Source organism: Ambystoma mexicanum, chromosome 4p (genome assembly GCF_040938575.1).
Source record: "Ambystoma mexicanum isolate Mex_15411 chromosome 4p, UKY_AmexF1_1, whole genome shotgun sequence".
NCBI classification, from domain to species: domain Eukaryota; kingdom Metazoa; phylum Chordata; class Amphibia; order Caudata; family Ambystomatidae; genus Ambystoma; species Ambystoma mexicanum.
Genome location: NC_090927.1, coordinates 1,012,194,984 through 1,012,219,401, shown reverse-complemented (window position 1 = coordinate 1,012,219,401; position 24,418 = coordinate 1,012,194,984). Strand labels below are relative to the sequence as shown.

The following is a 24,418-nucleotide window of genomic DNA, read 5'->3' as shown; positions in this document are numbered from 1 at the left end:
TTCATGCGAGTGACATGTCCTCAACGTTACAGGCCGAACCAGCTGGGATGCAGAGTGACAGTATAAGGAAAGAGGCCAAATTCATTGTATTCGATAGCTGTTTGATGGATATTATTATGATGATGAAATGTGGGCATTGGGTTGGTGGGGAAGTATGTGGGGAGCCATTGATTAATGTGACTCGTGCAATTCGAGGCACTAACCTTAAAATACATGCCACCTGTACACAATATCATCCGTTCGCATGGTCTGCACAACCCATGCTGGGGCAACTGCCAGCAGGCAATCTACTTTGTGCAGCGGCCGCACTTTTTAGTGGTTCAAGTTTTAAAAAGTTACAGTATTTCTTTCAGTTTGTGGGAATCCATTTCATTGCGAAAAGTCAGTTCTACAAATACCAAACCGATTATCTATTTCCAGCCATCAGCGAAGCTTGGAGAATGGAAAAAATGTCAATGGAAAGTACATTCGCGGGCAAACGCTTCAGGCTAGCCGGTGATGGACAGTGCGACAGCCCAGGATTTTCAGCCAAGTACTGCACCTACCACTTTCAGGACATGGAAAGTAAGAAAATTGTGAGTTCGGTGGTCGTGCAGGTGTCACAAAGTACATCCTCAGTGGCCATGGAGAAAGTTGGCTTTGTAGCATCATTGCAAGAACTACAATCGCGGGGAATGGTGATCGACCTGATAGCCACGGACAGACACGTTTCAATTGCCAAGACAATGAGAGAAGAGTACAAAAATATAAATCACCAATTTGACGTATGGCATCTTGCAAAAACAATCAATAAAAAATTGTCGGCTGCAGGAAAAAAAAAGATATGCAAGGTATTTCACAGTGGTCCAAGTCAATCAGCAACCATCTTTGGTGGAGCTCAAAAACATGTGAAGGGTCGTTGGAAATTCTACTGGAAAAATGGCGGTCAGTAATGTTGCACTGTAGCAACGTACATCGATGGTCGACAAATGAGCATTTCCACAAATGTGAACATGGCCATTTGTCCACAGAGGAGGCACGGAAGAAGAAGTGGTTGATTCCTTCATCACCCACTCACAAGGCCATTGAAAAGATTGTATTTGATAAAACTATAACAAGAGATTTGAGGGGACTCACGGAATTCTGCCACACAGGAGATTTGGAGGTGTTCCACAATATGTGCCTAAAGTACAGGCCCAAAAGATTGCATTTTGGCATGGAAGGCATGATAAATCGGACTCTTCTAGCGGTCTTGGCACATAACCATAATGTTGGCCGTCAACAAAGTAGGACGACCGGAACTTTAGGGACGCTTCGCTACAATAAGGCCTTCACTAAAAGAAGTAAACAATGGGTGATCAAACCAGTGTTTGAGGATATGCAATATGAGTTTATTGAGAGACTTATCGTAGATGTCCTCGATAGGCACATACATGGAGTGGTGAACGAACCTATGCAGGGGACAACTGCATTGCCACCCAACATTGCCTCTGTTCCATGTCCACCTAAAGCAGAGCTCATTGAGAAATACACATCACGGTTTAAATGATTGTAATTTGATTGTCTGTTCTCTCGAGTCTCCTCATGTTGCAGGCCCATTGCAATTAAACCAAACAGTAATATAAATCATTTTTACAAAAATTATAGAATGTTTCCGTATTACAAACACATGGCCGACCCATAGGGACAATAAAAAAAAAGGCACGCAGACAAGATGCCCTTACACTAACTGCAGCTAACTAGAAATGTGTGCTCGCTCAAAGTGAAGGTCAGCTGCTTTGATGTTTTGCTCGGGTGGCGGAACGGCCCACGACCCAATATAAGGTTCTATTGTGATTTGACCTTGACAGGCCGGGACCATCCTGAAAGACTAAGAAAAGATAATGAATAAAATTTCAGAAACGAAACGATGAGCCACGTTCATTAGAAGAAGTAACATCGGCAAAGAAGGAGTGGTGTTTCGGGTCTGCCCTACACAGAGACACAATGGAAAATGCAAATATAATGTAAGTAACTTTTGATGAGTTTATACCGCAATTTCATTACTATACAGTGGCTTTAAAGACGTGTTCAGTTGTACTTGTTCGTTCTATGTGGCATATTGTTTTCTACCGCGCACTATCTTGAGGAGAAACATCTGCTTTTACTGAAGCACCTCAAAACCTTCCTCTTTGCTTCTGCTTTCTCTCTCCCTCTCCCCTGCTACAACTGGTCCACTGTCTGCGACCTCGGTCCTGGGCCCTTCCACTCTCCACCTGCACTGCCTCCCTGTCAACCCCTGCACTGGGGGACTGTCTCAGTATCCTACAGCCCCCCCTTCCCAGCACTTGTTCTGCACTTACCTTGCACTTGCCACCAGCTGGCCCTATTTATTTATTATTTTATGCTACTTACCTTGTACTCCACCCCCCCCCCCCTCCATGCCTCGCCACGCCTTTAAACACTTGTGTACACCCAGTAGCGCTGTCCTCGCTATGAAATGAATAATTTTAATAAGGATCTGATGGTGAGACTAATTTCATTTTTTATGTTTTTAGGTACATCATTCACTACTGTCTGTGTCACGAGTACCAGACACCGGCGGACGGCTTCTACAGCCGCCAGTTGCTTCTCCGCGTGAACAACGTTACCACCCTGACCATTTTATGGGACGATCGCCAAGTACAAGTATGCCCTTACGCGGTACTAACGGTTAGATGCAACATACCTACCGTTGTGGTGGCCTAGTGCCTCGTTGTCGGAACAGCCATGCGATTATCAGTGCGACCGAAGAGCTTATTTTTATCGTAAACCAACACCCTGTGTACTGCACACGAACATCGCTTCCCTCAAGACGAACTAATTTGGATCGAGAGCAAAGAAAAATGCAAATCGCTGAATATTCTCTAAACATTTGATGTCCAATAAACGTACTTTGCCAAATGTACAATCTTGCCGTTTGCTTTTAAACCACGGTTTCACATTCCGAATTGTGGTGCTGTATTGTGAGATGCTCTAAGACCCTGTGTACAGCAAAGGACCATCGCGTTCCTCAATACGAACTTTTTGGAACATGAGCAAATAAAAATGCAAATCGCTGAATATTCTCTAAACATTTGATGTCAAATAAATGTACTTTACCACATTTACAATCTTGCGGTTTGATTTCAAAGTACAGTTTCATATTCCGAATTGTGGTGCGCTGTATTGTGAGCTGATCTGTGTTGATTTCCGGGGTCTGTGTGGAGTCGCGTAGAAGACGCCTGGGCGCGTTTGCCTACGCAGCTCAGTCACGTCACGGATAGAGGCGGGGAATATGAATGTTTTGATAAAGTCTGTTTCAGGGGCGGGGGATTTGATTTAGTGCCGCAAAGGCAGGTGAGCCAGGTCGATGCGGCGGAATGATAGGATTATCACAAAATGGAGGCTGATTTCGAGTGCGATAATGGGCGAAAAGTCGGGTAAGGTCCATAGGAAAGTTTCCTACGATCTACCGATTTATGCTTACAAACACATGGCCGACCCGTAGGGACAATAAAAAAAAAGTCCCGGAACTATCCTTTAACAATGCCGCCCCGATCTACCTGATTAACAGGTTCCATAGACAAGTTTCCGCGAGACCCCTCAGAACGGCTTACAAAGACTGCCTCTCTGTCCCAAATTACAAACTCGCCACCATAGGAGGTAACAGCTTCCCGGTAAAAGCAGCCAAACTCTGGAACTCTTTGCCCCCTAACCTTAGAGTAGACATGCCCTACCTGAATTTCCGCTCTAAGGTCATCTCTTGGCTGAAACTGAAGGACCTCCCAGACAATTAAATGCCAAGGTTATTCCTCAAGTGATCCCTACTAGTATGCATGCCACCTCTATTGTGTATATATTGTATATATTACTTGCTTTCTCTGCTGTTCTGTACATTCTCCCTACGCCAATTCGTACTTTTACACCTTGTAACCAAGTTTCGCATATTCTTGTACATGCTGCGCCCTGATACCCCTGGGTATAACTGCGCATTATAAATAATAAACTACTACTACTACTACTAGATCATCACAGGTATTCAGGAGAGATGTTTCCGTGCCTCTGGCAGCTCTGGAGCTAGACTTATGGTCATGGAGACAACCAACAGATTCAACGTGGAGAGTAAGCTGGGAGATGGCCAGCTTTTTTCCAAGAGTTTTCCCAGGAAAGGTGTGATGGAGATTGGCCGATAGTTTGCCGGACAGGTAGGCTCGGCAGACTGCTTCTTGAGGAATGGGTGCACAAGGGAGTGCTTAAGGGGAGAGGGGACCGTTACAGTGGTGAAAGAGTGATTACAGAAATTGGCCTAGGTGCAGCGAGGGTGTCAATATTGCCCTTGATGGTTCTGGAGGAGCAGGGGAGCACCTGTTTGGACGACACTTTCAGGGATCGGACTTGTCTAGAAACCTTGTCAGGTGTTGTCAGAGAGAAAGAGGAGAAAGGAGGTAAGGTAGAGATGGCCAAAGGGGGGGCCGAGTGAGGAAAAGGGAGAGGAAGAGGAGATAGTGGACAGGATGAATAGTGAGAGGCCAGAGCCATACAGAGGGCCTGGGAGAGAACCGGAGAGGTGGAGACCGCAACAGGATTGACCAGTTCCATTAAGATTTTAAAGAGTTTGGCAGTGTTGTTCGAGGCAGCAGAGACCCGGGCTTCAATGTGTGCTCTCTTCTTGATGTGTGTTATTGCTTCGACTTGCATTTTTGTGCATCCAGTCTAGGTCTGTATAAATGTGGCCTGGCATGCTTTACTGTAATTTCATAACGCGCCTAGGTTGGTCTACATTGTGCAGCCAGTGGGATATGTTTTCAATGTGGCATGGCATTTTTAATAGCAAAGCATTAATGTTCCTGTGCACCGTTGGTGACTTGCATCTATTGGATTGGTGTTACTCTACAAAACAATTGCAAACACTCTGGCTTTTTGGCCAATTATTCTAAGAAAGTGTGCTGTATATTGCATTAAAACACATTTATATCTTTCTCCTAGTACAGTGTGTGGCATACCCTTCAGCAGCACGTTCATGCGTATTGTGCAAGTGTGATAATCTAGGCCGGCCCAGTGTGTGGCACGACCGTGATTTGTTGCCGAGATGGGGGGGCCCCCCCCCAGCATGGCTCGCAGGGGTCCCCCACATTTTGTGTTACGCCACTGCACTGGACATTGCAAATGATTGTTTTCACTACCTCTAAAGGAATACTGATTCCTCGAGCTTGTGCCCACCTGATAGTAGCCTTTTCTCCAAGGTGCCCACATTTCTGGTGAGCCCACTTGGCCAAACCCTCCAAATCGTCTTCCTGAGCCTCCGCATCCACAGATGAAATCTTGGTGTGTTCATCTGCAACAGAATTAAACCAACGTTCTAATGAGTCTCTAGCACAATGCGCGTCCACATGATACACAGTGACTTCACTTTGTGATAACATTTCTGCAATATTTTACCACAGTTCTTTTCCCCACAACTCTTTTGAATGAATCTTCCACCCATTCTTTTGCCAGGTTGGCAACCACATCGCCAACCCATTCGCCACTGACCATGAATCCGTGTACAAATGACATCGACCAGGGGTCTCTTTTTTTCATAGCCTGGTAAACTGCGTAAAGCTCTGCAAACTGACTGCTCTTCCCTTTCCCTGACGTTGTCAAAATCCTTTGTCTTGGGATTGTACGACACTGCTTTCCAGTATCGCTCAGTTCCCACATATCGGGCTGAGCCATCCGTGAACCAGGCATGCTCTGTCTGCTCCACGGTCAAATCGCCATAAGGTACTCCCCATTTCACGGGAGACTCGCGTTTTTCAGGCTCTTCCGGTGGTATGTAATCTGAGGGCGGTATGTTGGCTACTTGCTCATGTAATTTCGCAACTCCACCCTTCCCTGATTTGGCTGTGTCTTGAATGTACCATTTCCATTTAATTATACTGGCTTCTTGAGCATGTCCTATTCTATGTGTTTTAGGAGAGCTCAGTACCCATTGCATAATCGGTATTTCTGGCCCCATCAATACATCATGGCCCACCGTCATTTGCTCGGTATCAACAAGGGCCCAATAGCATGCCAGCAACTGCTTCTCAGACGGAGTGTATGAGTTACCAGCATCGGGTAACTTACGACTCCAGAACCCCAATGGCACACGTTTCCTGTCCTGTTTCTGCCACACACTCCAGTTATCATAATTGCCTTGTACAGACACATTCAATTCCACTTCGCCTTCCTTCAATGGCCATAAATCAAGCACCTGCTGCACGGTGTCTTTTGCTTAATCAAATGCTTTCTGCTGCTCTTCCCCCCGCTGAAACTCCTATTTCTTTCATGTCACTTTGTAGAGGGGGGGGGCCAGTATCTGCCGTAAATGGGGAATGTGCTGTCTCCAGAACACAAACAGCCCTATAAACTGCTTAGCTTGCTTTTTGTTCATTGGAGTGGTGAACTCAGTATTTTCTGTCTGGCCTTCGGCACCATTTCTCGATGCCCATTATGCCACTGAATCCCTAGGAATATCACTGTTTCAGCTGGGCCTTGAATTTTATTCGGGTTAATCTCCCACCCTTTCTTCTTCAATCCTTCCGTAATGACTTCTAACTGGTTTTGTACACTGCGCTCATCCTTGCCCTGAATCAAAATATCATCAATGTAGTGAGAGATTTGTATGTCAAGTTTACACGGGATCTTGTCTAAGTGCTCTGCCACCAGCCGGTGACAGATAGTTGGGCTATGTATATACCCCATAGGTTTGTTTGTTTATTTGGTATAGCGCAAAAAAACAAAACCGGAAGGGTAGCTGGGCGCAGGCAGCACAAGGATACTTGAGAACTTGGTTACAAGACAAAACGGTTATACAGATAAGATGAACGCATATACAGGCAGTACAGAAATACAGATAGAGCAGGTTGCCTAGAAACCACTAATCTAGTTGTACTCATCCGAAGTCTCTAAAATAAGTGGCGGTAAGGTGGTCAGGCTAAGTGTCGATGGAGCGAATCCAGGTGAGGACTTTCCGCCTGAAGCTGGTGTAGGGTTGGTCCATTCTGAGATCAAGAGGGAGTCTGTTCCAGGTTTGAGCAGCTATGACCGGGAAGCTGGAGCCGCCCGCTGTGCTCTTTTTATATCTGGACACCACTAATGTGTAGGCATTCGTCATTCTGGTGGGCCGGTTTGATATTCTCTTGTTGACTCTGTTTACCAGGTAGGGGGGCGCTATGTTGTTGAGGCATTTAGAAGTAAGCGATAAGGTTTTAAGCGCAATCCTGTCTTTGATTTTAAGCCAATGGATATTTTTCCTAGCAGTGGAGATATGAACTTTATTAGGAATGTTTAAGGCTACTCTAATAGCATTATTTTGGAGCGTTTGGAGTTTGTCATGGATGTATTTGTTAGATCCAGCATATAGGGCATTACAGTAATCCAACTTGGATATGATAAGTGCGTTCGCTAGAGTAATGCAACTAGTTTCCGTTAGGAATGGTCTGCATGCTCGGATCAATTTGCAGGTGTATGCAGTGGAGGATGCTAGTGAGTTGGTTTGTTTCTTGAAGGTGAGCGCTGAGTCAAGATAGACCCCGAGAGTTTTGACTGCAGGCATCACTTTGATGACATTATTATCTATGTTAAATGAAGCATAATTAGGGTCCAATTTTTTGATGGCCAACTCTGAGCCGAGGATCAGTAACTCAGTTTTATCGTCGTTCAGGCAGAGGCCGTGAGATGCCATCCATGCCTGAATGAGGAGATATATCTTATTCACTAAGGCTGTGTCTGCCAAGAAGGTGCCTGAAAGGGGGATAAGGATCTGCGTGTCATCTGCGTAATTAGTGTAGATGACAACCAGTCTGTCCAACTTGTCGAACAAAGGCTTGGTGAAGATGTTATACATCGTTGGAGATACACATGATCCTTGAGGGACACTGCATGAAACTTGTGTGGGATCAGCAGCTGCTAGGGGGGAGAATACTCTCATTGTCCGGTTTGCCAGGAAGGATTTTACCCAGGTTATGGCATCACTTGAAAAATGAGCGGCAGAACTGAGGTGATTCCATAAAACTGCGTGATCTACCAAGTTGAAGGCCGCAGAAAGGTCAAGGAGGAGTAGCATAGCTGATTTGCCATTGTCCTTCAACTCGTCAATTTGGGTCTTGAGGTCAATCAGGGCTGTTTCGGTACCATGAAGGGGACGGAAGCCTGATTGCCGTGAACCTAGTAAATTGTTAGCTTCTAAGTAATCCTGAATTTGCAGATACGCTACTCTGTTGATGATTTTAAGCAAGAATGGGACTGTGGTGATGGGTCTATAGTTTGTCAAGGTAACCTTGTAAAGGTGTACCGACGCCCGCTCCAAAAAAAACCCAAACTGCTTTTGGCACTCTTCATCAATTGTAACAGAGAAAAATGCATTGGCTAAATCTACCACTGCATACCAAGTCCCCTCAAACTTTTGGACATTCTCAATCAAGGTAATGGCATCTGGGACCGCGGGCACTAAGGGAGGAGTGTGTTTATTCAACTCACGGTAATCCACCGTCATCCTCCAAGACCCATCCCCCTTTTTAATAGGCCAGAGAGGATTGTTCCATGTGGTGGTGATAGGGCGTAACACACCCGCCTCCACATACCCTTTGATGGTGTCTGAAATTTCCTTGTGCCCCCCAGGAATGCGGTATTGCTTCATTGCTACCCGCTTGGTTGCCACAGGCACTTGCACTGGGGGCATCTTCAATTTGCTTACGGTAATGGGTGTGCAGATCAATGCACTCACCCCAAACTGGTACATTTTACCTCCCAGTCCCAAAGTCAACCCTTCCAGAATGTCAAAGCCAATTATGTACTCCGGTATCGGGACAATCAACACTCGGTATTTCTGCCTATTTAAATTGCCTATTTTCATCTCCACTTCAGTTTGTACTGCGGGGGTCTCCTTTCCCCCGAGACCTGTAATAGTAAATTGTCTGCCTTTGAATCGTGCTGGATTGCCATGAATCAGAGAGGCTGTCATGATCTCTGCTTCCAAAAGGTCAGGGTTTACCCAACTCCCTTGGAAGCAGATCCATAACCCAGGTTCCAAGTGCCAACCAGTCCCAATTGGGACCTTTTGGACCCAGTCCTGGCGCCAGTGGCACCAGGCTCATAAATATGCCCAGTCCCAGCGCTGGAAGCGCCGGGCTCATAATGCTTGGGTGGACTTACCTTCAGCAGACCATGCTGCTTACTTGCCTGCCAGTTGAGCCTCTGATCCTCTTCTGTTTGGAACTACTTTTCCTGTTGGGTGGGGCTGGAGCCACTCCCTAGATTCAGAACACTGGAACTCTTCTGGAAGGCAGGAACTCTTTTCTTACCAGGAACTCTTTTCTTACTTAGGCGTGGCTGTGGAAGGAGACACCTAAGCACTACAGGAGGCTATTTAAACCACACCCGGTGGATGAATCTTGCTTTGCGTTATTCTGCAACCTCTGCAGCAGAACGCTCATCGTGTCTTCTGCATCCGGTCCTGGGCCTAAGGAAAAAGGCTTACCATCCTGAATCCAGTCTTCAGCAACACCTATAAAGACAAGAAAGAACAGGTTAGCATTCCGGCATCTGAAAGGCAAAGGCTTACCATCCTGAATCCAGTCTTCAGCAACACCTATAAAGACAAGAAAGAACAGGTTAGCATTCCGGCATCTGAAAGGCAAAATCTTACCTACTCTTCGTGCGCTCCGGAGGTCTTCACACTGCATTCCGGCATCTGAAAGACAAAAGCTTACCAACTCTTCGCACGCTCCGGAGGCCTTCGGCGCTGCATCCCGCATCTGAAAGACAAAACAAGGTGCGTTTAAAGACATTGGGGAACTTTAATACTCACGTGCCATTACTCCTTTCCACATCTAATCCAGTGGGTATTCCGGCACTCTGCAGCCGCTCCGAACTCGTACCTGCAAAATAAAAAGACAGTTAGAGCGCATCGTGAAGCAGGCAACAAGCGCTTACTTACGTGCTTCCAGGCGCTTCTATTCATCACACGGGCTCCATCTTCAACTCACTTCAGCCTGTCATCCGCCATCGCCGGAACCCTGCAAAACAAGAGACATCATTACTAAAGACTTTAAAGACATTTGAATGACTCGAAACTTACCGTTCGTGCAGTAAACGACGGACAGCAGTCCTCTGAAGTCAAGAGGCCTGCGCTACCTATCCAGTGAAGAAACTGGTTACAGCACCCTGCCCCGAGGCAGATGGAGAGCTCGGCATTCACTTACCTAAGGTGAGAGCGTTAACCTTTGGGGGTCTACAGGAGAGGAGAAGAGGAAAGAGATAGGGACACCCCAATAACCCCAGTTCATTAACCCCATATTTTCTATCTGCAGACATCTTACTCTACACGTCAGGCATACAGTGCACAGAGGTCCAGCCCAAAGAGCCAACCGGGTGCTACACATCACCTTTGAAGATACGGTAGTCGCCCAGTCAAGACCGGCGCCTCTGCGAGAATCAGGTGAGCGTTACAGAGGCCTCCACCCCGGTGTCTATCAATGCACGCACCCCTTGCGTATTTCCTGGCCCCCAAAAAATCTTAACATCAACATGGTGCCGCCTATCAACTTTTATGCGAGCAAACACTGCCTTAGCTTGGCCGTAAACCTAGTCAAATTTCGAATGAGTGTGACTTGACTCTGCCTCTAGCATTGCACTCGCCACCTTCCTCAAATCATCGTATGTTGGCTGGTACGGGGAAGGTGTCCCCATAGACCCTTCTTGTTCTTCCTCAGGAGGAGCAGGAGGTGAGGTGTCCCCCCTGTGGCTTGGTCACTACCTGTTTCTTAACCTGTTTATAGTGCTCTTTGGCTGCAAGCCCTCTCTTTTTGTATAATTCATACATTACCCTAGTTGCAATGCCATCAATTTCTTCTTGTAGCACACCATCTTTTAACAAAGCCAAAATCATATCCTTTCTGGACACTCTGGAGTCTCTACTATCTTGCCTCCTGCCTTCATTTCTTCTCTCACTACGCCCATCTCTCTCCCGTGGCTTGTCATCACTCTTGTCCCACTCCCCTAAATCTGCTATTTGCCGAATGGCATCCACTCCCTCATCAGTGGGTTTGCCCGTCATACCTACGAGCAAAGTCATAATGACACTTTTGTATGCGGGTGGTGCAGTTCTAATCAACATGTTTCTAGTTGAAACTGAAAGCGGCACAGCCCCATGTGTCCTGGAGCATCTACGTGAATTGCCTCTTTCATAGCATGCTCTGACCTTTTTGAATTGCCTCTTTCAAAGTATACCACTTTGTTTCCTCGCTAGGCCAATCTGTGGTAATGGGGTATTTACGGTTACATGCTTGGGCTGCTAGGTGCAACAAAGACACCTGTGAATCGTGACCATTCTCATGAGGGGGCGGCCCTGCCCTTAAGACCTCCTGTACATTGGTGTCAGTTGACAAGGGTAGAAAACGCAGTGAGTCTGTGGAATCTACCAACAACCCTGCAGCGCCCCCATCTAGCAACCTCACCATCCATGTCAATAAATGTTCCCCTGATTTTTGCCTCAAACGGGTAATAATTTCCCCAACCTCGTGCTGGGTGTAATCCTCCAGCGTGGCTAAATCCACAACCCCACCTGCAGCATTCTGCGGGTGGGGCCCGGCTCGCTGTCTTCTAACTGGCTTAGCAACCACTGTCTTCTGCTTAATTTCCATTTTGGGGTCTGACTCATTTGCTGAACTACTCTCTGGACTGGTTGAATCAAAAATGTCACCATCCCAATTATCCAGATCCCAGTCCACATCGGGCGGTAGCGATTACAGCTGCCACCTTTCTTTGGTTGACCCCTCCCTGTCTTTTCCTATACTTATACCAGGCTACTCAGACTGCTGCCCTCTCGGCCACAGCCTGGTATGTGTCTGCCTTATCTTTAAAAAGTTTCATTTGAATCTGCTGCATTAACGCAGGCTGCCTTTCTGCAGCCAGCTCTTTCCAATCGCAAAATCTCATTTTTCATTTCCAAATTCCTTTGATGTATTTTCCTATAGGCATGCAGGAGGACCCAACCCCGCCTACCCAGTGCAGTGCATTCCCTTCCCCTTTCCACTGAAACTTGTTGTAAGCACAACATTACATCAGACGAATCAGCATCTCCCAATCCCTGATCCCATGTTTCACTTAGCCCCGCGCCGCATGCCCACACCTGGGCCAATTTATGATATGGGCTCTTAGTCCAGCCTGGAATGATAACATCAGAACATTCACCGCCAGCGGGAACGCTCTTTTTCCTGAACAAACTATTCATCATTGCAATACTGTACAAAACCTCTTTATATCTATATATTTTTTCCTTTCCACACTGCAATCACTCGCACAGGCAAGCACACACCAAGAAAAAAAAACAGATTAACACAGTCCAACACTCCCTGCCAAATTACTTTCGCTTGCAATGTAAACAAAGCCTATATGCGTTCAAACAGATTCTTCAATGTTTGGAACAATTAATCACAAATACCCTGCTCACAGCGCCAAAATGTATTGCTCGCCCAGAGTGCACGGACAGTCATTAATCACCAATGCAATTGCAGAGCCAATACTTTAAGCGCAGGTAGACGACGCAATGACTTACAACCACAAGCACTATTAGAAAATAATGAGCACTTATACGGCTATTTATTCAAAGCTTGGAAGCAACAAGTGATAACACAGAAATAAATCACAGAAAAGACAGAGAATTCAAAAGAAAATACATCACCGTGGGCGTAACTGAATCCCTCATCTCGCCAGATGCGGCTGGAAGACCCCGATAACAGCCAGGCCGAGAGCACAACAGCCCACAGGTATGCCGGACGGAAGCGTCCCCCTCCAACTGAGGTCTTTGTACTTGTCCCGTCTGACCATTGAGGGGTTCCGCATATATGCACTCCTCAAAAAGGGGTGGTAATTTTTCGAACCTTCTGGCAAATGCACTTGCGCATTGATGGGCAACCGTTGGTTGCCAGCTGGGTCAACCGACAGTAATCTCAAGGAGCAAAGCGCTTCCCTCCTCTAAAAACAAGCGCCACGGACATAACAAAGCCATCTTTCCCAGCAGAATGTCCTTGACTGCATGCAAGGTTTGGAAAGCATATTTTCTTCAGCAAAGTAAATCCAGCTCTCAGCAAAATGAGTACAGCTTTTCACTGCGGCATGAAGTAAATATCCATTATGGCTTTGAGTGCTCCCAGAATACACTGCGCACCAGCGCCATATTTCAGCTCAAGCATAACCGTTCCCTGCTGCTTGCACCCACCTCCCTGCTGCTTCTCCTACTGTTCCTTTTCCTGCTGGGCTGGCCTCCTTTTATACACCTGCAGCCCCTTGCCTTTGCGCAGGTGTGGATGTCCAATAAGCCCTGCCTGACCACAATCAGAGACATGCCTGACCTTCAGGCAGCGTCTTCGTCCCAGTACTGGAGCGGTGAGAGTGTGTTGTGTTCGTTACACTCAGTCTCCTTTTCCTCGTCTCAGTACTGTCAAGTGTCACATGTGGGAAAATAATTGGAGCTGACTTGCAATAACCCATAAAGGTCGGGGAAAGGTTAGTTTGATAGTCAATGGGAAGGGGGGATACAATTTCTCGCCTGCCGGACCCTTATTTTTTCTCATCCTCCTTCTGTATCTTTGAGGCTTGTCATTTTTCCTGATGCTCCTCTGACCAAAGTGAATGGGGTAACAAAGGCTTCTAAGGGGTCATTATGGAATGGAAAGGGGAAATACTGCTTCTCACCTGAGGACACTTCATTCCCATTCCCCAGGGTTCCTCCCCCTCAGGTGATCCTCACTTCTCCACTACCAGGGTCAGGGTTCAAGAGCGATGGCCTTTCCTTGGCCACCTGAGAAGGGGACCCAAGGGGAATATATGTGAGGACGTCCCCAGGTTTCTCACAATATATAAAATAAACAATTATTTTGATATAACTTTAGTGTGTTAGTGCCTCTTTGGTCTATGTGTATACTTCTTTGTACTGCCTGCAGCTCTTTCTCCCTCCTAAAATGAGCCTGGCTGCTCAGCCATTGATACCAGCAAAACTCGTGTGGCTCAGACCTATACTAAGAGTTGGAGCCCTGTCTCCCAAGTGCGAGTCTTCACAAGTCCTATAGTTGGTGGACTTTCGTAAAACTCCCTAACACCATAGAAAAGCAATACTTAACTTCCTATCCATAACAAATCAGCAGATTTTTCTAAAAGGTTATGAATGTATTATTGAGGGATTGAAACCTTAAGGTGCAATGCCCATTGTTTTGTTTGCCTTCTTTAGGTTGCATCTACAAAAGGCGAGGAACCTAAAATAACACCGGAAGACATTTCGCAGATCTTGACCAATGCCCACAAGGTCCAAGCAAGACACGAAACCTTTGAATCTAAGCTGCTCGCATTACAAAGGTATGATGATTTAGTTCGTTATTAATGATACTTTTATCAAATTAATTGGATGAGAATTGGTAATCATCTAATGCCTATCTTAATCAAAGCCATGGATTACATTCTCAGTGGTTCTTCAGAAGCAGGTATCTGTATCCAACCATGGTGTCACCCTCCCTCCAAAACTGACTCTGCTCATTGTTTTACACTCTGGGAGCAAAGACAAGACCTGCCGTTCTGGCTGTTCCCTCACTGGTTAAACATTCACACCTGCTTCTGCTCCATGGCCAATATGACGGGATTGCATGTTTACCCCAAATCTCTCATTTTTTTCCCCTCACTTTTCCTTTAGAACCTGGACTTCTTTTCTCCTGCTTGCGCAGTTTTCTTTTTGTCGGTGTGTAATCTCCCTCTTTTTTCTGATTATTGTTCCACTACCTCAAACTGTTTCCATTCCCATTTTGTAGGTTTTCTTCATTTCTTCTCTTTTCTAAAATGTTGCACCTCTTTTTCTTTTCTACATGTATGCAGTTTTTTTGAATAAAGTTTTTAAGATCGGTTTCCGCTTCATAAAAAATCTATTAAAAAATGACCCTCACAACTTGAACATTATTTGTCGGTTAAGCGGCTACAGCAATAGCTCTACAATGATGAGACAACGTTTTTTATTTTTTATTTATTAAGGTAGTACCTTGAAGACATGTTTTTGTGTCGAGCAGCAATTTAGGGTGTTTGTACTTGATTGATTTTTGCCCAGTTCTGAAATTCATGTGGTTTGCATACCTCTGCAAACTAATCAAACTGTCTATATCAAAGACCCACCTTCCCCCTCCAGAATAGTATTTTGGTCACTCCACCTGCACAGATGCCATCTACCCCTTTGTTCGTTTTCAGGGAGCCCCCCCATCTTTCCTCCAAATCCCCCTGAGCCCCGAATATGAATTCTCTTAAATGCCCAATATCGCTAACAAAATTCTTACTGTCCACTTTGGCAACTAGCACCCCAATATTTCTTGACGTTAGTCACTGAAAAATGGATTCCCCTCCCACACGACCTTAACACTCTTGCAGTCATGCACGCTGGCTCTGTTTCTCGCTCTCCCTGCCATACAAAGTGTTATGCAAGATTGTATGCAGTTCAGTTGGGGAGAACTTTCAGAAATGTGCCTATTCCCTCCACCTTAGAGAACTCCAGCAACTTTGCTGGATTTTGAAGACTTGATTGTTTTTAACCTGGCGAGAGCTAGACCCTTTTTTCCCACTCTGTCATGTATTTTAATGTGATATATATTTTTTTTAACTCTGCGTTTCTTTTGATTATGGAGCCTGACAAACTCCATAGGCATCATCTTTTACATTGTGTCACACAGCATCTTCAGTGCAGTGGCACAGGGAAGTCTTCCAGATTTCCCCAATGTTTAAATGCCTTCTCTGGGATAAACTACTGTTTCCCAGAGCAGTAAAGTGAAATTGACTTTACTTACATTTGTAACTTTCTAGACCCATCACACACTGTTACAATAGGGTGCTGGAGGGGTTATCTACTATCCCCTTTGTCTAGCTTCTCATCTAACATTTTTTATTTTACCCTTTTCTCACTGAAGGGCTGGTGGCAGTTGTTTCATTTTAACTACCGTGGTGTGCATCTACCGTGGGCTGCGTTCACAGCTGCAGTAAAGCACCCAAGGGTGCCATTTTTGTCAAAATGGCCCGATCTTCTTTTTTCGACATTTCTTTGTGGAAAGGTCCTTCTTGAGATTTACTCTGTGCGCCAAACCAGGTTTGGTCCTATTGTTCGCTTTGCCTTTGGTGGGATTCACACAGACACTTCCTACACCCTGAGGTGACTTAAATAACTAGGACACTGTGGACATTGATATATCACTGGTACATTTAGAGCAATACTGAGTTTAGTGTCAAAAGGAAAAGAGGGGGGATGAAAACAATCGTTAACAAATATTCTTCAGCAGGTAAGTCCTTTTTGAACCCTCCAATACAAAGTAAATTAACCTTTTCCTAGGGAATAGTTAAAGCAAAAAGTCGGAGGTAAGAAGAGTCTTTCAGTGAGCCAGGACAGCCAATGTTAGTTGAGGAAAAGTCTAGGTGAGCTGAGGCACTTCTTGCAGGTAGGTAAAAAGTCTTGCATAATGTTTTAGAAATGTTTGCAGAAAATGAAATCACTGTAGGCCACAAGCTGGGAGGCTTGTGAGGGGCAAAGCTGCAGGCAACTCTGCAAGGTCAACCAAGACGAGTCTCAACTGAAAGCAAGCAAGGCTACACAACAAGAGGCAAGTCCCCTTAGTTTTACAGTACCATTGGTTTGAAGAACTGGTTCCAGCTGGCTTTTGTTCCTGGGCCTCAGTCGAGGGGACAGGAAAGAGGACGTCTGGGGACTCCTGCACTACGAATGGAAGGTCAGCGGCAGCAATGGCCAAACTTCAGACAAGCGTCACTTTGCAGTTTCAGCTCCTCGCGGCTCTCGCAAACCGCATCACTGCGGTTCTCGGATACCTTTATGGACTTTCCTCGCATCTGAGGTCCAGCACTCGGTTGAGTTGGCTCAGGCTTGGTCAGTCCTGCTTCATGGGAGTCCGGAGTATCTTCCTGTAGCTCGGGTCCGACTTAAGAATGATGCACTCGATCTGGTGTTCCTCTCCCTGGCAATCAGTTCCTGCAGTAGCAAGGGAAGTACAGTCAGCTCTGAGATGATGTCCAGGCGAGTTCGCTTTGGCGGTTGATTGGTCCCACCAACCCAAGGGGAGAAGTCGTCCGTTGCAGGGCTTCTCCAGCTTCAGCAATGCAGCAGGGCTTCAATGGTCAAACCAATGGTCCAGGAGTTGTAGCAAGCGTCTCTTCCAAGTTCTTCTTTGGATTCCTTCGTCCAATGGTTGACTCAGCCTTCAAGCAAAAAGTCTTGCCTTTTTATGCAGGTTTCTCCCATTCATTTTCAGACTAGCTGTCGCTCACACAGCAGGGTGGCTGTCCTCCAAGGACAGCCAGCCGGCCAATTACCTTTGGGTGCATTCCTGTAACCAAGGGGATTAAGCACGGAGAGTTTCAGGCACCTCCCTCACTTCCTGCCCTGCCAGACACCATGGAGCCAGAAGCGGGCTTCACCAGTGAATCCAGCCAAAGACATAACGAACAAAGGGACCAAACCTGGTTTGGCGCGCGGAGTAAATTTCAAGAAGGACCTTTCCAACAAGAAATGGTGAAAAAAGACAGGGCTATTTTGACAAAATGGGCACCCATAGGTGTCTTACTGCAGCTGCAATTGCAGCCCGCGGTAAAAACACACAATGGTGGGGGAAAAGTAAGCCACTGTCACCAGCCATTAATTGTAGAAAGGGTAACATAAAAATGTTACATGAGAAACTAGACAAAGGGGATGCTAAGTAACCCCTAGAGCACCCTATTGTAACATAGTGTGTGCTGAATCTAGAAAGTTACAAAATGTAAGTAAAGTCAATTTCACTTTTCTGCTCTTGGAAACAGTAGTTTCACCAAGAGAAGGTATTTAAACCTTTGGGAAATCTAAGAGACTTCCCTGTGTCACTGCGCTGAAGGTGCTGTGTGTCGCAATGTAAAGATGATGCCTATGGAGTTTGTCAAGCTCCAAAGTCAAAAGAAACGCACAGTCCAAATCACTGAAAAATATATCAGAGTGGGAAAAGGTCTGTCTCCAGTTTAGAAATTAAAAGTCCTGAAGTCCAGCAAAAAAAGCTGCGTTTCTCCAAGGTAGAAGGGAATTAGCATATTTCTGAGAATTCTCCCTAACACAAAGAAAGGCACGTTTGTTGACCTCATGGTTAACCAAGCCATCCCATTTACCCCCTAATATCTTGGAATTTCTCTCTTATTCTCTTGAATACATCACTGTTAAATTCTCGCACCAACCCACCCTTTCTGCCTGCCTCTGACACACAACCCCTTCTTTCAGGATCTTGACCTCCTTCTCGAATCTCTTCCCACTGACATCCCTCTCATATCCCTGATTGACTTAAGCCACCATAACATGTACAAGGTCCAGACACTCCAGCTGCACTCCTTTTTGAACGTTCTCTGGTTGCCCTCCATAGTCTGCATTTGTAGCAACACATTCAGTCTCTGCATACTCAGCTAACTCGTTTTCTTTTTTTTGTTACCCCCCCTCCACACTCCCTGACCACTCTCTTCCATTTCAGCGTGCCTTGCCTGTCTCTGTCCCTTCTAAAATCACTAAATGATATTTCAAACATGTCTATGCCACCCAAACTAGACCAAGCCAAGACTTCCCTTAATGCTCTCTCGCCACCCCATGCCAACTCAATTGAATTGGTATTTCCTGAGTTAATTTCTGGCCTGGCACCCCTTGTGCACCATTACTTGCCTCATCCTTCACTCTTGGCCACAACCTCATCCATCCAACTGCTGAGTACGACCATGAGCTACAACCTGACTCTCGTCTTGTTGAGCTCTCATCCTCACAAGCTATTAATAGCCCTCTAATCAATGCTTGTCTGCCCTCAAATCCACTTGGTCTCCTCCACACTCCTAGCTAGGACTTTGCGAGCTACTTCTCTTACAAAATATCATATCTGACATGCAGTATCTATTTAGTCTGCCCTCTTTCTTCTCTCCACCTCCCACCCTCTCCTCACTATCTGATCTCCCACCAACCACCCGACTGATGTGGCACTGATACTCCAGTCTGCAAGCCCCTCCTGTGCTTCTACTGACCCTTTTGCACCACAAAAGGTCAGGCATCTTGCACTGTTGGCCTGGTCCAACCTCTCCCCAACCTTTCCCTTTTCTATATCTTATATTTTCTCAGGCTGTTTCAATAGCCTCACTTACCCCTTTAGTAGAAACCCACTGCTGACCTCGACAACCCACCCAGCTATTGTTGTGTCACTCTGCTTCCTTACTATTGTAAAGTTCTCCGACATGTGTTTAACTGCTTCATGGCCCTCTGCTTATACATGGTTCTAACTCTATCAGTACGGCTCCCCACTGCCATCTTTCATGTATACTCCCATGTATTCTTTCATTGATTTTGGCTGTATTTGACACAGGTGACCATCCCTCTTTCCTTTAGACTTGTATCTCTGCTGCCTAACCTGTCTAATTGCTCCTCCTGGAACATTGGGCGCTCCTCTACAACCTCAATCTGATAGGTGGGCCCAGCAGGGACTGTCCTTGTCCCCTGCCTCACACATTACACTTTGTCTATTGGCAAACTTATCTCCTTCTTTGGATTCACATTTATTTGCTAATGTTCTGAAATCTTATACTCCACATAGGAGCTGTTCTCTTCCATCACTAACTACCCATCTGCTTTCTGTCACTGAATAGCATTAGTTGTCTTCATACATTTTTGGCCTTCAATGACCACCTCCCCTATATCTTTTTCCTCCAACCTCCTTTTTAGCCAAAGTTTGTTGCAGTACCCTCTGGGAACGCTACAAACAACTCTGACTACAGGTATAGGAAACCCAACCTTTTGTATAAGCATGTACTACACAGTTTTGGTAGTCATGAAATACACACTCTTAAGATCTCTAGATCAGTAGATACACTTTTGGGATGGCCCACAGACACTACCTACACCCTCAGGTGACTTCAATTGCTAGGGTGCTGGCGGCATTGATATATCACTGTTGCATTCATATAGTAATCAAAGGAAAAGATTATTTAGAACAACAAGAGACCAAAAATATTCTTAAGCAGGCAAATACTTTTGGATCCCCCAAGAAGAGTCATTCATTACAGTAGGCTAAGCCAAAGTCAACGGGCAAAAGTCTTATATAGGATGAAGCACTTCTGTTAGGTAAATAGAAGTCTTTGCACAATGTTTTAGATGTCTTTGAAGAAGAGACAAAACGAATGTAGGGCCACAAGCGGATTAAACTTGTGAGTAGTAGAAGATGCAAGCAACTCTACAGTGAGAGGTAAATTCTCTCAGACTTTACAGTACCTTTGCATTCAAGAAAAAGTGCAGCAGATGACTTCTGTTCCTGTGCAGCTCTGCAGATCTTTCTGTTCCTGACCCTCAGTCGTGGGGACAAGAGGGAGGACTTCTGGGGACTCCTGCACTGCAATGGGACGGTCACTGCTCGCAACAGTCAATCTTCAAATCGTTGGCTGTTTAGTGTTTCAGCTCTTCGCATCTACCGCAAATAGAAACACTGCGGTTCCTGGCTGTCGAGATGCACTTTCCTTGCGTCTGGGGTCCCGCACTCGGTTGAGGGGGCTCAGGCTCGGTCAGTCCTTCTTCCTGGGATTCTGGAGGATCTTCCTGAAGCTCTAGGCCAGCTTAAAAGCAATGCACACAATCTGGTGTTCCTCTCCCTGGCTATACGGTTTCCAGCAGCAACTCTGTGGAAATTCAATCAGCTCTGAGATGGATTTCCGGGTGGCTTACTTTGGAGTTGATTGGTCCCACCAATTCAAAGGAGAAGTCGTCCTTGCAGGGGCTTCTGTCAATACAAATTTGGAGTTTCAGCACAGCAGCAGGGCTTCACCAGGCAAACCAACGGTCCAGGAGTTGCAGCAGGCGTCCTCTTGCAGCTCGTCTTCGGTTCCTTCGTCCAATGGTCGACTTTGCCTTCCAAGCCAAAAGCCTTGCCTTTTATTCAGTTCTCTCGCATTAATTCCAGCCTAGCTGTCAGTCACCCAGCAGGGTGGCTGTCCTTGCCGGACAGTCAGCCGACCAATCATCAGAGTGCATTTGGGTCTCCTAGGAGACTAAGCACAGGGAGTTGTCAGGATTCCATGGTACATTTCAAGAGTTTCAAAAGTACACAACTTCAAAAGGCACACTGTTTGGATTTCAAGGTGCATTTCAAAAGTTTCATTAGCACACGCCTTAAATGGACACTAAATTAAGAATTCCTATAGTAATTATTTTTCAGGATTCACCATTTAAAAATAAAACACAGTGAATGTAGATTAATATTAGCAGAGTGATGTTTGGTTATATTTAAGAATTTTAACAGAAATATTTCTTAATGAAACTTACAGGAATCACTTGTTTCTCCAAAGCAAGATGGAGTGTCCTTTCTGCAGCAGTGATTGGAGGGAATAGATTATGAGGTAGTTTGGAATGTAAATCAGTGTTCTAAACTGCCTTTCATTTTAGTTGCCTTAGTGGCAGGTCGCAGTTTCTTCAGTTCAGTGAATCCATTTCCAAGTATTCATAATTCTTAGTTACCAGAGAAGATTTAAGAAATCTCCATTCCTCTACTGAATTGAAGTTGAAGTCCAGACATTCCTTGAAGCAGTGAAGTTAAAAACAGATGACGCAAGCTAAGTTCTTCAAACTTCAGAGTTTTTAAAGTCAAGGATTTATTTATTCCGTTATTTTTAAAAGGTTAAAGAAGCTGAGTGTAATCTTATTCTAAATATTTAAGAGTTTAATGACATTCTGTTACTGAAAAGGTTCTGTGTTAGAATCTTGAAAATTGCATGTTGCGTGTCATTTCTGGAACTGAGTTAATTAGTTTGCTCGTGTTTACTAACAAGGCGCACGTTAACATTTTAGAGAATCTTGTATTTAGTTATATCTTTTATAATATATAACGCTTGCAGTTGCATGCGCAAGTATTTATTTTCGTCTCGTGAAATACGCAATGCACGTTGAGGAAAGTTAAAGTAAAGAACCTTTTGAACGTCATTTGCGTGCGCGAGCGTCGTGACGTTTTTCCAGGAAGTAATCGTAACGCTGGACTTGTTGCGTCAGAGCCGGTCAGCTGTGTGAAATAAAGCATCAATAAGCGTTGGATGGTTGCACGGTTTGTGCGGTTTCAATTTAAAGCAACAGATCTCTTCCAGTCATACAAGAAAAAAAAGATGTATAAAAAAAAGGAATTTAAATGCAAATAGTTTGTTTTGAGAAACAGTAATACTACCAAGACTTTAAAGACTTTCCTGAGTAAGAACAATACAAATCTTATGAAATCAGCAATAAGCAAACAGAGAAATTATTTTATTTCTGAAAAAAGATTATTTGCAGCAGTAAGAGATGAAGAGAGAAAAGTCAGCATAAATATTCATACAGGCCAGAAATATGAAAGAAAACGTCTGAGTAGAGATTGATTTAAAGAATAAATATTCACAGAATTCTCTTTTCAACTACAAACTTTAATACAGACTATTAGCATCAGAGCATAGACTACAGGTACTATAAGGAGGGTGGCAGTAATTTAGTTTAATGAATAAGAGTAGAATGATTAGTAATATATATTTATATATATATATTTGTTTCCTAGATTTCACACACTGAGGCGTTAAATCCAGTTCCAGAGAACATCAGTGCAAGCCAGTGAAGATCTGTCTTTTGTTATTTTCTCCATTCCCCTTGAGTTTGCCTGCTTGGTAGTTTTATCTGCCGAGAGACTGTTGGGCAGGCAGATTTAGGGGGTCTGGTGGGCCAGCATCACTCCTGCAGGAAGATTCAAGACTGGACCTGACAGGAGTTTCGAGCACCTCGCTCACTTCCTGCCTACCCCAGACAAGACATCCTGGATTCAGAGGCAGGCTTCACTCGTAGTTCTTTTATATAAATAAGGTTCAAGATATATACACAATTAATAACATACTTTGGAAAAACTAATATGGCAAATATATACAATGTCTATGTGGTACCACTCTTAACTATTGACTCCTTTAAAATGCACCAACTGCTGACAGTTTCTAATGGCATACAAATCAAACCGTAATGTGCATCAGCATAGGACGATAGACAAGTTAGGTTAAACAATGGCAGAATGGTTCTCTTGCTACTAAGACACAGTTCTGTGTGAGGATCCCCCAACCTGGGAAACCTGTAATAAAGTGTATTAACAAGCCCAGTCCATTTATGTTTAAATGGTCTTGTTTCCTGGTCAAAAATGTTCCCTTAACCAATGTACCTGAGTTAGCAGAGTTTCTTTGACGGCTCGTCGACTGATTCCTCGGTCGTCGACTCCCTTTACAGCAGGAGCCACTGTCGTTGAGATTCCGTGAAGAAAAGATAAATGCCATCATCTGGACATCAGCACAGAATTCCTCTGTGCCCTTCGATCTGTCGTGGACGTCCTGCATAGACTAGGCGTGCCGTGCACCTCGATGACGAGTTTGGTGCCGCAGAGAGGACTCGTGGCGAGTATAGGCCCAGCAGCAGGCGTCGGGTGTCGGCGTCGACGATCGGGACTTAACCATGGCTGAAACTTCACTCGTCAGCGTCTTTGTGGACTTCAGGTGGCAGGAAACCCACCAGCGGATTCTCCTCGGTCGTTGGCGACCTCAACTTTCTCTGCGCGGGACAAAGCGATGATGGCGAGGGAGCCCTTGGTTTAGGCAATGATGGAGCGTTGCGTCTCCAGTCGTCTAGCAGCACAGCGTCAAGCTGTCCCCGCTTCTGGGGCAACACGACTCGACAGGCTTCCAGCAGTCACGGAAATCCTCAGAACCCCGGTCAACTGTGATGGACATCAATGGCTGCGATGTCCTGGTGCTTTTCTTCAATGTGTCTCGGCGGACCCCGTCTCCGGTCGATAGTCTTTTGGGACTGACTTCCAGGGTGCCTTGATGAAGATCAGTGTTAGCCAAGATTATATGCAGTACCCTTTGGGTGCACTACAACAACCCTGACCTCCTGGCAATAGGAACCCAACCTTTGGTATGTCTACTACACAGGTTGGTAGTGTGGTCGAGTAGCCAGGCTCATCTCAAGAGGAGTCAATGTGAGCTGTAGGGGAGTTACACAGAGATTCACAGTGATAAGTATTCAAATAAACTCTTACACACAAGGGTTCTTGATTAAACAATTCTCCAGCATGGGGTCTGGCATGGATTCACATGCTCATGAATATTCCCCGTCGTCAGGCTGGGAATCCTCGGTAAAGAAAAAATCAGTATCAGTTTCATAGTAGTAACCAATCACTGATCTCTGTGTCATACTGACCACAGCCAATGACTGCCCTCTACCTAAGCCCCGCCTCTGGCAGCCATCTTCAGATTTTTACCGCACGTTCAAGTGTTGGGAGTCCTCGTGCTTAGCTCTCGAGCTTTTTCTGCGTGTTTCGTGCTATTTCAGGTGAATTTTCACATTTTTTCCATTAAT

At 45.3% G+C, this 24,418-nt stretch overlaps 1 protein-coding gene across 4 annotated transcripts in view; it reads left to right on the top strand.

The window, feature by feature from the left end:
* Nucleotides 1–24,418, top strand: part of HSF2 (heat shock transcription factor 2) — a 1,113,385-nt gene that overhangs the window by 277,049 nt on the left and 811,918 nt on the right. For all 4 annotated transcript variants that reach the window (XM_069606600.1, XM_069606598.1, XM_069606599.1 and 1 more), the window contains one exon: nucleotides 14,231–14,355. In XM_069606600.1, the coding sequence (XP_069462701.1) occupies nucleotides 14,231–14,355 (125 nt within the window). The remainder of the gene's footprint in view (nucleotides 1–14,230; nucleotides 14,356–24,418) is intronic.